Consider the following 12,495-nt stretch of genomic DNA (forward strand, 5'->3'; position numbering starts at 1 on the left):
GAATGCACATTGAACGCAGCAGGCTTGGGATGATAAGGCGTGAAAAGTATCCAGTGGGTAAAATGTTGTTTTATCCACCCACTACCGCATCTGGTGCAAACCTGGGATGATTCTGCCCATGATCTTATTGAATAGCAGAGCAGGTTTGAAGGCCTACTCCTGCTCCCAGTTCATATGTTTGTATGTTCTTGTAGCCACAATATTTATATGGCTGGTTCAGTTCAGTTTCTGGTCAATGGTAAACCCAAGGTTGTTGATAGTGGAGGATTCAGCGATGATCATATCATTGAATGTCATGGGGAGATTGTTAGATTTTCTCTTGTTGGAGGTGGCCATTGCCTGACTTGAATGGTATGAATGTTACCTGCCACTTATCAGCCCAAGCCTGAATATTGTCTTGGTCTTGATGCATCTAAAATGCACTGCTTCAGCATCTGAGGAATCATGAATGGTGCTAAACATTGAGCAATCATCAGTGAACTTCCTATTTCTGACCTTATGATGGAGGGAAGATCATTGATTAAGCAGCTGAAGCTAGTTAGGTCTAGGACACTACCCTGAGGAACTCCTGGTGCGATATCCTGGGACTGAGATGATCGGCTTCTAAAAAACACAACCATTTTAATTTGTTCTTGGTATGACTACAACCAGTGGAAAATTTTCCCCTGATTCCCATTGACTCCAGTTTTGCTAGGGCTCCTTGATGCCACACTTGGGCAAATGCTGCCTTGACGTCAAGGGTAGTCACCCTCACCTCACCTTGGGAGCTCAGCTCTTTTGTCCATGTTTGGTCTAAGGCTATAAAGAGGCTCAGAGCTGAGTGGCCCTGGTGGAATCCAAACTGCGTGTCAGTGAGCAGGCATTGCTGAGTAAGTGCTGTTTGATAGCACTGTCGACAACCCCTTTCATCACTTTGTTGATGATCGGGAGTAGACTGATGGGGCAGTAATTGGCTGGGTTGGATTTGTCCTGCTTTTTGTGGACATGCAGGACATAGCTGGCAATTTTCCACATTGCTGAGTAGATGCGAGTGCTGTAGCTGTACTGGAACAGCTTGGCTAGGGACCCAGCAAGTTCTGGGGCACAAGTCTTCAGTACTATTGCTGGAATATTGTCAGGGTCTGTAGCCTTTGCACTATCCAGTGCTTTCAGCTGTTTCTTGATAGCACATGGAATAAATTGAATTAGCTGAAGACTGGCATCTGTGATGTTGGGGACCTCAGTAAGAGGTCAAGATGGATCATCCACTTGGCATCTTTGGCTGAAGGTGGTTACAAAACCTTCAGCCTTATTTTTTGCACTGATGTGCTGGGCACCACCATCATTGAGGATGGGAATAATTGTGAAGCCTCTTCCTCTAGTTAGTGTTTAATTGTCCACCAGCAGTCGCAACTGGATATGGCAGGACTGCTAACTTTGATTCGATTAGTTGGCTGTGAGATTGCTTAGCTCTGTCTATTACATGCTGCTTACACTATGTGGCACGCAAGTAATTGACATCTCAGTTTCAGGCATGCCTGGTGCTGCTGCTGGCATGCCTTCCTCCTCTCTTCAATGAACTATGGTTGATCCCCTGGCTTGATGGTAAGGGTAGAGTGGGGGATATGCCAGGTCATGAGGATTAAATACAATCCTACTGCTGCTGATGGTTCACAGCACCTCATGAATGCCTATGTTTGAGTTGCTAGATCTGTTAGAAATCAATCCCATTTAGCCTGGTGATAGTGCCACACAACATGTTGGAAGGTATCCTCATTGTGAAGACGGGGCTTTGTCTCCATAAGAACTGTGTGGTGGTCACTCCTACTGATACTGTCATGGACAGATGCATCTGCAATAAGTAGATTGGAGAGAACGAGGTAAAGTCGGTTTTTCCCTCTTGTTGGTTCACTAACCACCAGACACAGTTTATAAATTATGCTCTTTAGGACTTGGCTAGCTAGGTCAGTAGTGGTGCTATTAAGCCACTTTTAGTGATGGACATTGAAGTCCCGCACCCAGGGTACATTCTGTGCCCTTGCCACCCTCCGTCCTTCATCCAAGTGGTGTTCAACATGGAGGAACACTGTCCCATCAGCTAAGAAGTTATGGGTGGTGAGGACCAGGTGGTGGTAATCAGAAAGAGGTTTCCTTGCCCATGTTGGACCTGATGCCATCAGACTTCATGGGGTCTGGAGTCAATGCGAAGGATTCCCGAGGCAACTTCCTCATGGCTGTATACCATTGCACTGCCACCTCTGGTGGGTCTGTCCAGCCAGTGGGACTGGACATGCCCAGAGATGGTGATGCTGGAACATTAGCTGTAAGGTATGATTCCATGAGTATGATTATGTCAGGCTGTTGCTTGACTAGTCTCAATTTTGGCACTAACACCCAGCTGTTAATAAGGAAGCCTTTGCAGGGTCAACAGGGCTGAGTTTGCCATTGGCATTTCCGGTGCCTAGTTTGATGCCAGGTGGTCCATTTGGTTTCATTCCTTTTAGACTCCATAGTAGTTTGATACAACTGAATGACTTGCTGGGCCATTTCAGAGTACATTGTAGGCCAGACCAGGTAAAGTCAGCAGATTCCCTTCCCTAAAGAGCATAAGTGAGCCAGATGTGTTTTTATAAAAAATTGATGAACATTAATGTGATTTGCTTTTGGTTCCAGATTTTTACTAATTGAATTTAAATTCCACCATCTGCTATGGTGGAATTTGAACTCATGTCCCCAGTGCATTAGCCTGGGCCACTTGACCAGTGACATTACTACTACATCATCACTTCCCCCACAGTTTACAGTATGGGACAATTAAATAAAAATTCTGCTTGAAATGTTGGTGTGCTTTGGCCTTACGTTCAGAAAGCAGATGATTACAAGGAAACTTTGCTATTGCGACTTTTGTAATTGATTGCCTGAAATATCCTTTTGGATCATTTAAAAACATTTTTAAGTTTGACAAAAAGCATGCAGCAAGTGGGGAAAGTAAGTTTATAAACAATTTTCATTCAAAAAGTTTCTTGTTCAATGCCTGAACAGTCATCTATGCTGTGCCCCAGGCGTCCATCCTACACTCCTTTGATTTATCGTCTACGCACTAACCCATGACAACATTATCTGAAAACAATGGACCAGCTTTCACATATATATTGATAAATACCCAACCTTGCCATGCATTACCGAATCAAAAGTTGTCACTGTTCGATTTGATTACATGACTTGATATCAGGCCCAGATGAGCTGACATTTCCTTTCAATTCAAAGTTGGCAAAACTGAAATCATACTTTTTAGTTCCTACCAGCACCTGCAATCTGATACTGCTTCTAATAACCTCCTGGCCCCCTGCTCGATGAGGTTAGATGGTCTGCAGCATCAGTATCCAGTCTAACACATATCTGGTCAACTTCCAATATTGTAGTCACTTATGTACATCTTCATTTCTCTCCCTTTTAAGCTGATGACCGACTTTTCAAATATTTTTTTCGCAGATCACCCTTCACAAATGTCAATAAATTAAATATGTGCAACCCATTTCTTTTCTATATCAGATCATGCACTCTCATTATCCCTGTTCTTGCAAGCTCCCCGAGTCCCTGCTTCCCTGCATGACAAATCTCAAGTATCTTGTCCTCATATATATTCAATCTGCAGTCTTGCCTCTTTGTACCTGAATGATCTCCTCTCCAATTTTCCCTCCATATCCCAGCACACATCATTTGCTCCTCTGATACTGCCTCAGTGTTTCCTCCCCCTCTGGGCCACAATTAGTGGCCAAACCTTCAGTCACTAATCCCACCCTCTGGAGCTTGCTTTCCAAATTACTCTGCCTACATGGTAGCCAAGTGGTTATGGTACTGGGCTTATAACCCCAAGATCAAGAGTTCAAATCTCACAATGGCAAACAATGTAACTTCATCTGAAACAGATGGAAACGGGTTTGTACTTGAAAGAGTTACATGGTTGAAAGCAAACCATATCAAAATTTAAATTGATGGGCTTGTTTCAAAATTTGTTGCATGATATCACAATCTATGCCTGTTAATTTGTTTCCTGTTTGGAATTTTTTCAAATGATTCTGTAGTTACCAAAAAGCAATTTTAATGAAACAGTGCAGCAAAAAAAAAATCAGGAACACCAAAATGTATCACAAAACACCAAAGCAACTATTGAAATGCATGTGCTAGAAACTTGAGCACTGTTTAAGCAGCACAAAGTCCAGGCATTTTGAAAATAATCTGATAGTGGTTTGCTTCCTGCTGACAGCACATTTGTCTGCAAAATAATTAGCACAGACAAAAGTGGCACAGGGACATCTGGCTTAGTTGTCAGTCAGTTCCCCAGCAATCGCATAGAATTGGACTTAGCCCCATGGCGGGAGTTGATTTGTCTACCTCCATCTGCCTGCTGAATCAACTTGCTTTAGCCTCTTCTCAATCTCATTCCAACTAGCACCAGCATCCTCCCACACAGCAGCAATTTCTGTGTTGGTCAGCAATCCAGATGTCAGGGCTTCCTCATCAGCACCAGTAATGGATTCAAAACTCACATCTGCTGGCAGTCACAAAAGAGAGAGCTCATGTGCTCAATGAGGTTTACGGCTTCAGTGTCAACTAGTGTTGCCTGTGTGGGATTCTTGACTGTGACAAATGCAGCTCCTTCTGCAGCTGATGGTATGGATTTATAGTGCAGTTGCCATTGGATTATGCTTTTAGGTGCAGGCATTTCACATATGGGGCATTGCGTTTCAGCTGTCAACTATAAAAGCAATTTTTCCACCTTGCAAAACCATGTGTCAGTCAAAGAGACATAGTCACTCTTCAAAAAAGTAGCACCAGTTTAGCAATCTTTCTGTAGATCACAGGCAGAGGAACAGCCCTATGAATGGATTATGGATTTCTGGAAAAAGCAGCAATTAGCAGCTTTCTTCTCCCCACCCCACCACTGTTCCCTACTAGCAGAATCTACAATAGTAATTTGCTGCTTAGCATTTTTCCCCCGTCTGATCCTTTTTTATAAATGAAAAGTGGTGTTTTACATGACAGCAAATTATAAAAAGAGCAAACTGCACCACCAGTTGAAATTAGGTGAACTTTCAGCAATCTTACCAGGTCTCCAATTGTTAACACTTCTGATGGGTATGTTGCTTACCTGCTATTGACTGATAGCGATTGAAATTTATCCCTTTGGTGGAGGGATCAATAATCAGGGGTCATAGACTTAAGGTAAGGGGCAGGAGGTTCAGAGGGGATGTGAGGAAGAATTTTTTCACCCAGAGGGTGGTGGGAATCTGGAACTCACTGGCTGAAAGGGTGCGGTAGAGGCAGCAACCCTCATAACATTTAAGGAGTATTTGGATGTGCACTTGCGATGCCATGGCATTCAAGGCTATGGGCCTAATGCTGGGAAATGGGATTAGAATAGTTCGTTATTTGTTTGACCGGCGCAGACTCGATAGGCTGCGGGGCCTTTTTCTGTGCTGTAGACCTCTATGATTCTATGCTAAGGTGTGGACCTGGCTTGGTAGCATGTGGTCTTTGAAGTAGCTGATCTATCATAGTGTGTTTGTATCACAATCACTGTTCAAAACTCTGCATCAAATTAATTTGCCTCTTCCAGAAGGTGAGTTCATATTGGTCAGGAAGGTTAGGTGCTATGGCCTGTTTTAACTAGATGAGGTTCAAATGGCCAGGAGCGATTCGAGGAGGAAATTCAAGTTACAATTAACCAATAATTCAAATGAAACAATTGAAACAAACAACAATTTTCATTGAGGCTGTTTTCGAAATCAGATTGCAATTTGGATTAACATACTTCGATCTTAGCAATTGCAAATTTTGAGTAGACTGAATATGCAGTTATAATGAAAATATAAGTGAACCTACTAATAACCTAACATTTGAAATGTGTAGTGCTTAATGCTGTCAAAATTTTGAAAGATTGGCCACCTCTATTAAATGTGGGCAAGTGAATAAGTAGTAGCACTGAAAACTTGCTGCTTTGATTAAATCAAGGTATGAATTTGCAAAACAAGATGAAGGCACCTTTCAGTACTGAAATTTGTTGGGCACCATTCCAAGCAGATTTAAAAATGAACGGCAAATGCAGAAAAAAAGCCTAAGGCAGTATTTACAATGATATACCTTGTTACACATGTGAGTCCCACATCCAAGCAGCATTTGCTGATAGTGGCTCTTTTCACACCATCTACTACAAAGGTAGGTTCAACTGCAAGCCATGTGAAGACTTCAGCACTGGGCTTGACAAACATGGCAACTGAGGGCTGCTTTTTTAATTATTGCAATGTGATAATGCATAATTGATCTCAGAAGTCTTGGAATAGGAATATTCCAGTCCTCACCTAGAACCTGGATCCAATGAAGTTAGTATCACCGGCTAGTTAGAGCCACAACTAGTTTTGGAGGAGCTGGTTGAAGTGAATATTTGTACTTTGATGAATAGTGTCTCGAAATTAGATCCTTAAACATGGTGTTGTAATTACGGACATTTAGTGAAGACTGGAGGTAAGAGGCAAGATCATCTTGTTCTGATATTATTCTTTGCCACTTGAAAATGAAGTATTTTGGGGAAATTTTATTTCTGTAACATGGATATAACTTCTCAGAGTGAGAGATAAATGCCCATCGCAATTTCTCTGATTCTCATTCATCAAATTAACTTGGGTTTAATGCTCTTCTGTAGAAGAGCAAGATAGGTGACAATGTGCAACTGCAGCTCATTTTTACAAAACATTCTACACCCACTGAGTTTAAGAAATTAAGACAACTCCACTATTAGCACCAGCTTGTGCAAGTCTGGTTGATGAGATTTCCTTACCTACTACTGCACCTGGCTGGAGACCATCAGCTCTACTGACAGGTTGGCAAACAGCCACTTGGTATATTTCCCAGGGATCCAAATACAGCTGGGATTCCAGGATGCTGATGTATCTAACATGCATTAAGAGCATAGAATTATACTTCACCTACACTGAGGCGACTCAGTATACCTCCATTCCATAAACTCGATGTCACCTGTGTGGAGCAGAAATATCAATAACCGCATGTTCTAAAGATTATGGTGTGCAAGGATTTGGTTGCAAATCTCTTCAGTCAGAAGGAACAGCAAAAATAAAAGACTCCTGCCACTACTGCAAGTGACAGTGGTGGAGAATGGCCAGATAATTTGACATGTAAACCGTTTTCAAACATGTATACCATATAAGGCTTGATTCTTGGTATGGTTTAAGCTTTATCCTTCTCTCCTCCCCCTTGGGATTCTGATGTCACTTGTGAGAAAGATGCCAAACTTCTGGGAACAGTTGAATATCCCTACACCTTGGACTATTAGGAGACAACTCTTTAATGTGTTCCAAAGTGTGGAAATTAGAACAAAATTTATCTATTCAAAAGATGCATTTTCCCTCAAAGCTGGTGAACCAATTGTATCTGAAATAGAGCTGAAGAATAAATAAATTTTTTTTCATAAATGTATTTGCTTTATTACAATCAACTGTCTTCCACATGAATTATATTGACATTTATGACACCTTCACCAAATGCATCATTTATCATGTTACAATAACCTTCTGTGATTTCCTATTTAAGGGTAGGGAATGTTCTTGCTTTGTTTTTATTTTGTTGAAGTCAGTAATATTAAACAAATTGGCTTTTAAAAATTGTACTGAAGTAACTACCTTCAGGATTAACACACAGTTAAAACAGTATTATTTTAAAATAAAATATATTGCAACAACCCAGACTTTATTTCCTCTAATGAGTTTCATGAGTAAAAATGTTGCATAATTCAAGTTTTAAAAATTGTTCAATGAACATCAACCTTTTTATGATCGAATATGTCAGAACGAGAAACTCTCAACTGAAAATACAAATTTCTTTGAACCAGCCTTTGCGGTTGTCTGCTTATTTTTTTGCTAAAGCCTCTTGATAGGCAATAAATCGTCTTAGATTAATCTTCACATTGTCAAGGACCAGTCGTTGATCTGGAGTGAGGTTATCTTTGCCTTCCTTTTGGACCTAATAAAAAAAATATTTAGTATTAAAAGTAAGTTTTAAAATATAACTGAAAAAATACTTTCATCTTTATGAACTTTTTTCTACAACCGCTTCAGGTAACATTGATTATAATTCTTCAGATAATATTGATTATAATTCAAAAACATGAAAACAAGATACAAACTGGCAGATGGGAAATTAAAAAAAGCAAAATGGAGGATTGAATTCATGGCCTGAAGTTGTTGGACTCAATGTTGAATCCAGAAAGACTGCTTTCATGCTCACATTTCTGTCCTTGGATTGCTGCAGTTTTCTAGTAAAGCCCAACGCAAACTGTAGGAACAGTACCTTTTCTTCTGATTAGGCACTTTATAGCCTTCTGGACTCAATATTGAGCTCAACAACTTCAGACCATGAACTCTGTCCTCCATTTTGATTTTTTTCCCCCTCGAGTGCCAGTTTGTACCGCATCTTGTTTTCATGTTTTTACTTTCAGATAGAGCTCACCTTTATTCTGCTATTAACACCTACTCTGGACCTATGCTTTATTTCTTTACTACTACCATTACCATTGCCTTTTATTCCATAACATCTTTGGTATTTTATTTCCCCCTCCCTCCAGATATTTCCTCGTTCAACCTGACCACCCCGCCCTCATTTTACAACAGCATAAAACCCATCACATTTCTACCTCTCTTTAGTTCCAAAGTCATCTTCTTGGACTCAAAACTCTAATGTGTCTCTCTCCACAGATGCTGCCAGACCTGCTGAATTTTCCCTGCCCTTTGTTTTAATTTCAGATCTGCAGTATCCACAGTATTTTGCTTTTATTTGATTATAAATCATTGTTTACAACGCCCAGGATGAAAATTCAGCGCATCATTACAGTTTTATATATAATTATCATTATTATAGTGCATTTTACATCAATTACCCTTGATTTGAAAATTGGTTGAAAGGATTTCAGAGCCTGGACGAGCTTCATCTGATCTGCTGCCTTATCTGCCTCTTTTCCATCAGCAAACACATCAATGATGGCATCCAGGGCTTCACCTACTACCACTAATGAAGAATCCTTAGTGGCTACTTGAAGCAAAAAATTCCCGACCATCTGGAATTAACAAACACATGGGAAGATAGAAAATGTATACACAGGAAGGAAAACTATAACATGAATAATGTGTCAAAACAAGCAGGAAAACCTGTCAAATAATTTTGTAAGCCAGTGCTGCAGAACTGTGGACATGGTTCAAAACATTTTGTAAAGAACTCTTATGGATGTTGAAACATTCTCAATTGCAGAAATACAAATAAACATTTACCACTAATTATGTGGTAAACTGCCAATTTTCATGCTGCCACATAGCTGGCACACAGATTATGAAATAGAGTCTTTTTTCGCTGTTTTTGCCTTATTGAACTCGTCACTATGTTTAGTTTAAATTCTGTCACAGAGTTATGAATACAGGCATATTACGATTATATACTTTTCTGATACCTTGAGAGTTTCGGCCGTGTTATCTCCTTTGGCGAGTGCACTGCCACTAATTCCCATCATGGCAACCACGTTGACTCGAGTACTGGTGTTTTCACACTGAGCTCCTGCCTCACACAGTATCATTAGCTGCTCTGCTGTCATACACTGCTTTGAGTTGGAAAAGAGAGTGAAAATGAGGTGGGGTGCTAAGAGAAGGGGCAGGGAAAAGTATTAACATGGACACCATTCATCTCTGCTACTTGGTGAATATAATCATTCAGTTAGCTTTGTATTTAAACCAGTGCTTAAAGTATATATAGTAACATCGGTTTAATTGGTTGAGATGAATTACATTTGCAGTAATTGAACTTAAAATGTCTTACTTGAGGAAGATTTTGGGAAGCCATTCTCTGCAGCAATGACCTTATTGCACTAGTCACAGCCTCTAAAAACTCTGAATCCTTTGGCAGCTCTGCATCAAATATAATTTAAAACAAATAAGTAAAACACATTTATTATATGAGGCAAACAAACTGAGTCTTCATTAAACACCCAATTCACTACACCATATCTCTCATATTATACAGCACACTGACATTATCCAGGAATCAGCCAAACCAGCGTAAAAGATCAAGGAATTTTGGTTGCAAGTTATGTTAAGAATAAATCGTGTTTTTGTGATCTTTAACATTGGTTTAAAAAACATTGTGCTGGAAGTTGGCCCCAGCCACAAAACCGGCCAATCCCCACGCTCAAATGAATGAGTATGGTGAATTTCTGTTATTGACGTATTTGTGCCCATTCGAGGAAGGTCTGCAAATTATGCTGCATTCTTCTGGTATTTTAAACATTTTCAAATATTAAAAAAAATATTTAATTTGTTAAAAAACTTAATTTGTAAAAAAGACTAGGACGCACCCATGAAACTAGTAAATGGTTTTGTGTATGGTAGTTTTTTTTAGCGTTCTGCTCAGTGATTTAAAAAGGTTAGTCACAGGTAATAGACACGACACTAAATAAAAATGCTTATTTTCACTTGCATTCATAAAATTGCACCATGTTACTACTCTTCAATAACACCTGGGTAACTATAGAACTGACCCCCCCACCCCGACCCCAACAACCCCTCAGCCAATCACCCACACTGACCCACCCTCCGGCTTTCCCCTCAACTACTCGACTCCCCTGACCAGCTTGACCGGATCCCACCGCCTGACCCCCTCCCCCCCACCCCTGACTCAATTGCCCCTTGACCCACCTACCCATTCACCCACCTGCCACCCTATCCACTTGCAAACTTGCCACCTCACTCACTTGCCACACTGCCACCCTACCCCCTTACGCACTTACCTTACCAATCCTAACCCTTACACTTAGCCTTCTGTCCGAAGCTTAAACTCTTTACTTACAGAATATGGCAGCTAGTGCCATAAAAAGCGGGAGTGGTTTCTGCATGGATTCTCTTCACTGCTCTCTCCAAGGATTCCTGCACTGAGTCATTTCCGTAGGATCTTCCATTGGAAGATTGCCCTGAAAAATTGGAGGAAGGGAGGTGCGTATTTTTTTCTCTGAGGGTCAGAAAATGGGGTTCTGACTTTGAACAGAATATTTTTAATGCAAGGAAAAAATAATAATTCTGCTCTGGTTGCACTGATTCATGGAAGACGTTATGTTTGTGATTATGGAAAAAGAATTTGCAGCGTAACTTCACTTTGGAAAAGTAGCGCAATTTCAAGCACAATTTGTACTCAGATTGCCAAATGTGCCCAAAGCAAAAACTCTAGCCCACTGTGATTTTTATAATTTTTATTTTACTTTTGAAAACATGACGAAAAGGTTTTTTATACTAACCACTATTCATTATTAATAACTAAAGTTTCTCTTTATAAAATGCATATAAAAACTGTTGTATGACTTTCAACAGTCAAACGTGACTATGAATTCTGATTAGTCAGTGTCAGGAATTTTAATGACAGCCAACATATGTAATGACTCATATCAAGACACTAACGCCCAAATCTTCTGTTCAAAGTCAGAACCCCTTTTTCTGACCCTTAGAGAAAAAAATACGCACCTCCCTTCCTCCAATTTTTCAGGGCAATCTTCCATTGGAAGATCCTACAGAAATGACTCAGTGCAGGAATCCTTGGAGAGAGCAGTGAAGAGAATCCATGCAGAAACCACTCCCGCTTTTTATGGCACTAGCTGCCATATTCTGTAAGTAAAGAGTTTAAGTGTCCCATAGCTTCGGACAGAAGGCTAAGTGTAAGGGTTAGGATTGGTAAGGTAAGTGCGTAAGGGGGTAGGGTGGCAGTGTGGCAAGTGAGTGAGGTGGCAGGTTTGCAAGTGGATAGGGTGGCAGGTGGGTGAGTGGGTAGGTGGGTCAAGGGGCAACTGAGTTGAGTCAGGGGTGAGGGAGAGGAGTCAGGCGGTGGGATCCGGTCAAGCTGGTCAGGGGAGTCGGGTAGTTGAGAAGAAAGCCAGCGGTGGGTCAGTGTGAGTGATTGGCTCAGGGGTGGGGGGTTCAGTTGTATAGTTACCCAGGTGTAAGGCTAGGTTTTTTTTTGTCTAACGTTTTCTGGATTACTATCCAGGTACATTCTGTGAAACCGTCTGAAGTCTCCATCTCTAAATCAAAGTTGGAGATTTTTCGGAGTATCCCGGTGTTACGATCCCAGCTGAGGTTATCCCTGGACAAATCTGACCCGAGAGTGGAACCCAGTTTGATAGATCTTAACTTTTTTTTGTTTGTTTAGATACATGGAGAGGGGCGACTGAACAGAGGCACAGGAGTCAGCTAATGAACTTTTAACAAAAGAATAAATCATTTATTCAACAAGAATAGATTAACTATATCACAATACTCCTTCACCCACAACTATATCTTTACAGATGTATACAGATTTGTAAGGATAACACAAGTTACAAAAGCCATCCTATGCTCTAAGGTACACAGTAAGTACACGGTTCATGTAAATCTATGGCACCCTGTGGTCAGGCAAACCACAATCTGAAATCAAGTG

General features: G+C 40.7%; 1 protein-coding gene across 4 annotated transcripts in view; it reads right to left on the minus strand.

Moving 5' to 3' along the window:
- Positions 1-7,457: 7,457 nt before the first annotated feature.
- The window catches only part of heatr3 (HEAT repeat containing 3), a 64,358-nt gene continuing 59,320 nt past the window's right edge, over positions 7,458-12,495 (minus strand). For 2 of the 4 annotated variants that reach the window (XM_041192156.1, XM_041192152.1), the window contains exons 12-15: positions 9,856-9,944; positions 9,494-9,640; positions 8,930-9,106; positions 7,458-8,016 (exon numbers count right to left, since the gene is read on the minus strand). In XM_041192156.1, coding sequence (XP_041048090.1) covers positions 7,903-8,016; positions 8,930-9,106; positions 9,494-9,640; positions 9,856-9,944 — 527 coding nt within the window. In that variant the 3' untranslated portion in view covers positions 7,458-7,902. The remainder of the gene's footprint in view (positions 8,017-8,929; positions 9,107-9,493; positions 9,641-9,855; positions 9,945-12,495) is intronic. The other 2 variants (XM_041192153.1, XM_041192155.1) reach the window with 2 other exon arrangements.

This window comes from Carcharodon carcharias, chromosome 7 (assembly GCF_017639515.1).
Source record: "Carcharodon carcharias isolate sCarCar2 chromosome 7, sCarCar2.pri, whole genome shotgun sequence".
NCBI classification, from domain to species: Eukaryota; Metazoa; Chordata; class Chondrichthyes; order Lamniformes; family Lamnidae; genus Carcharodon; species Carcharodon carcharias.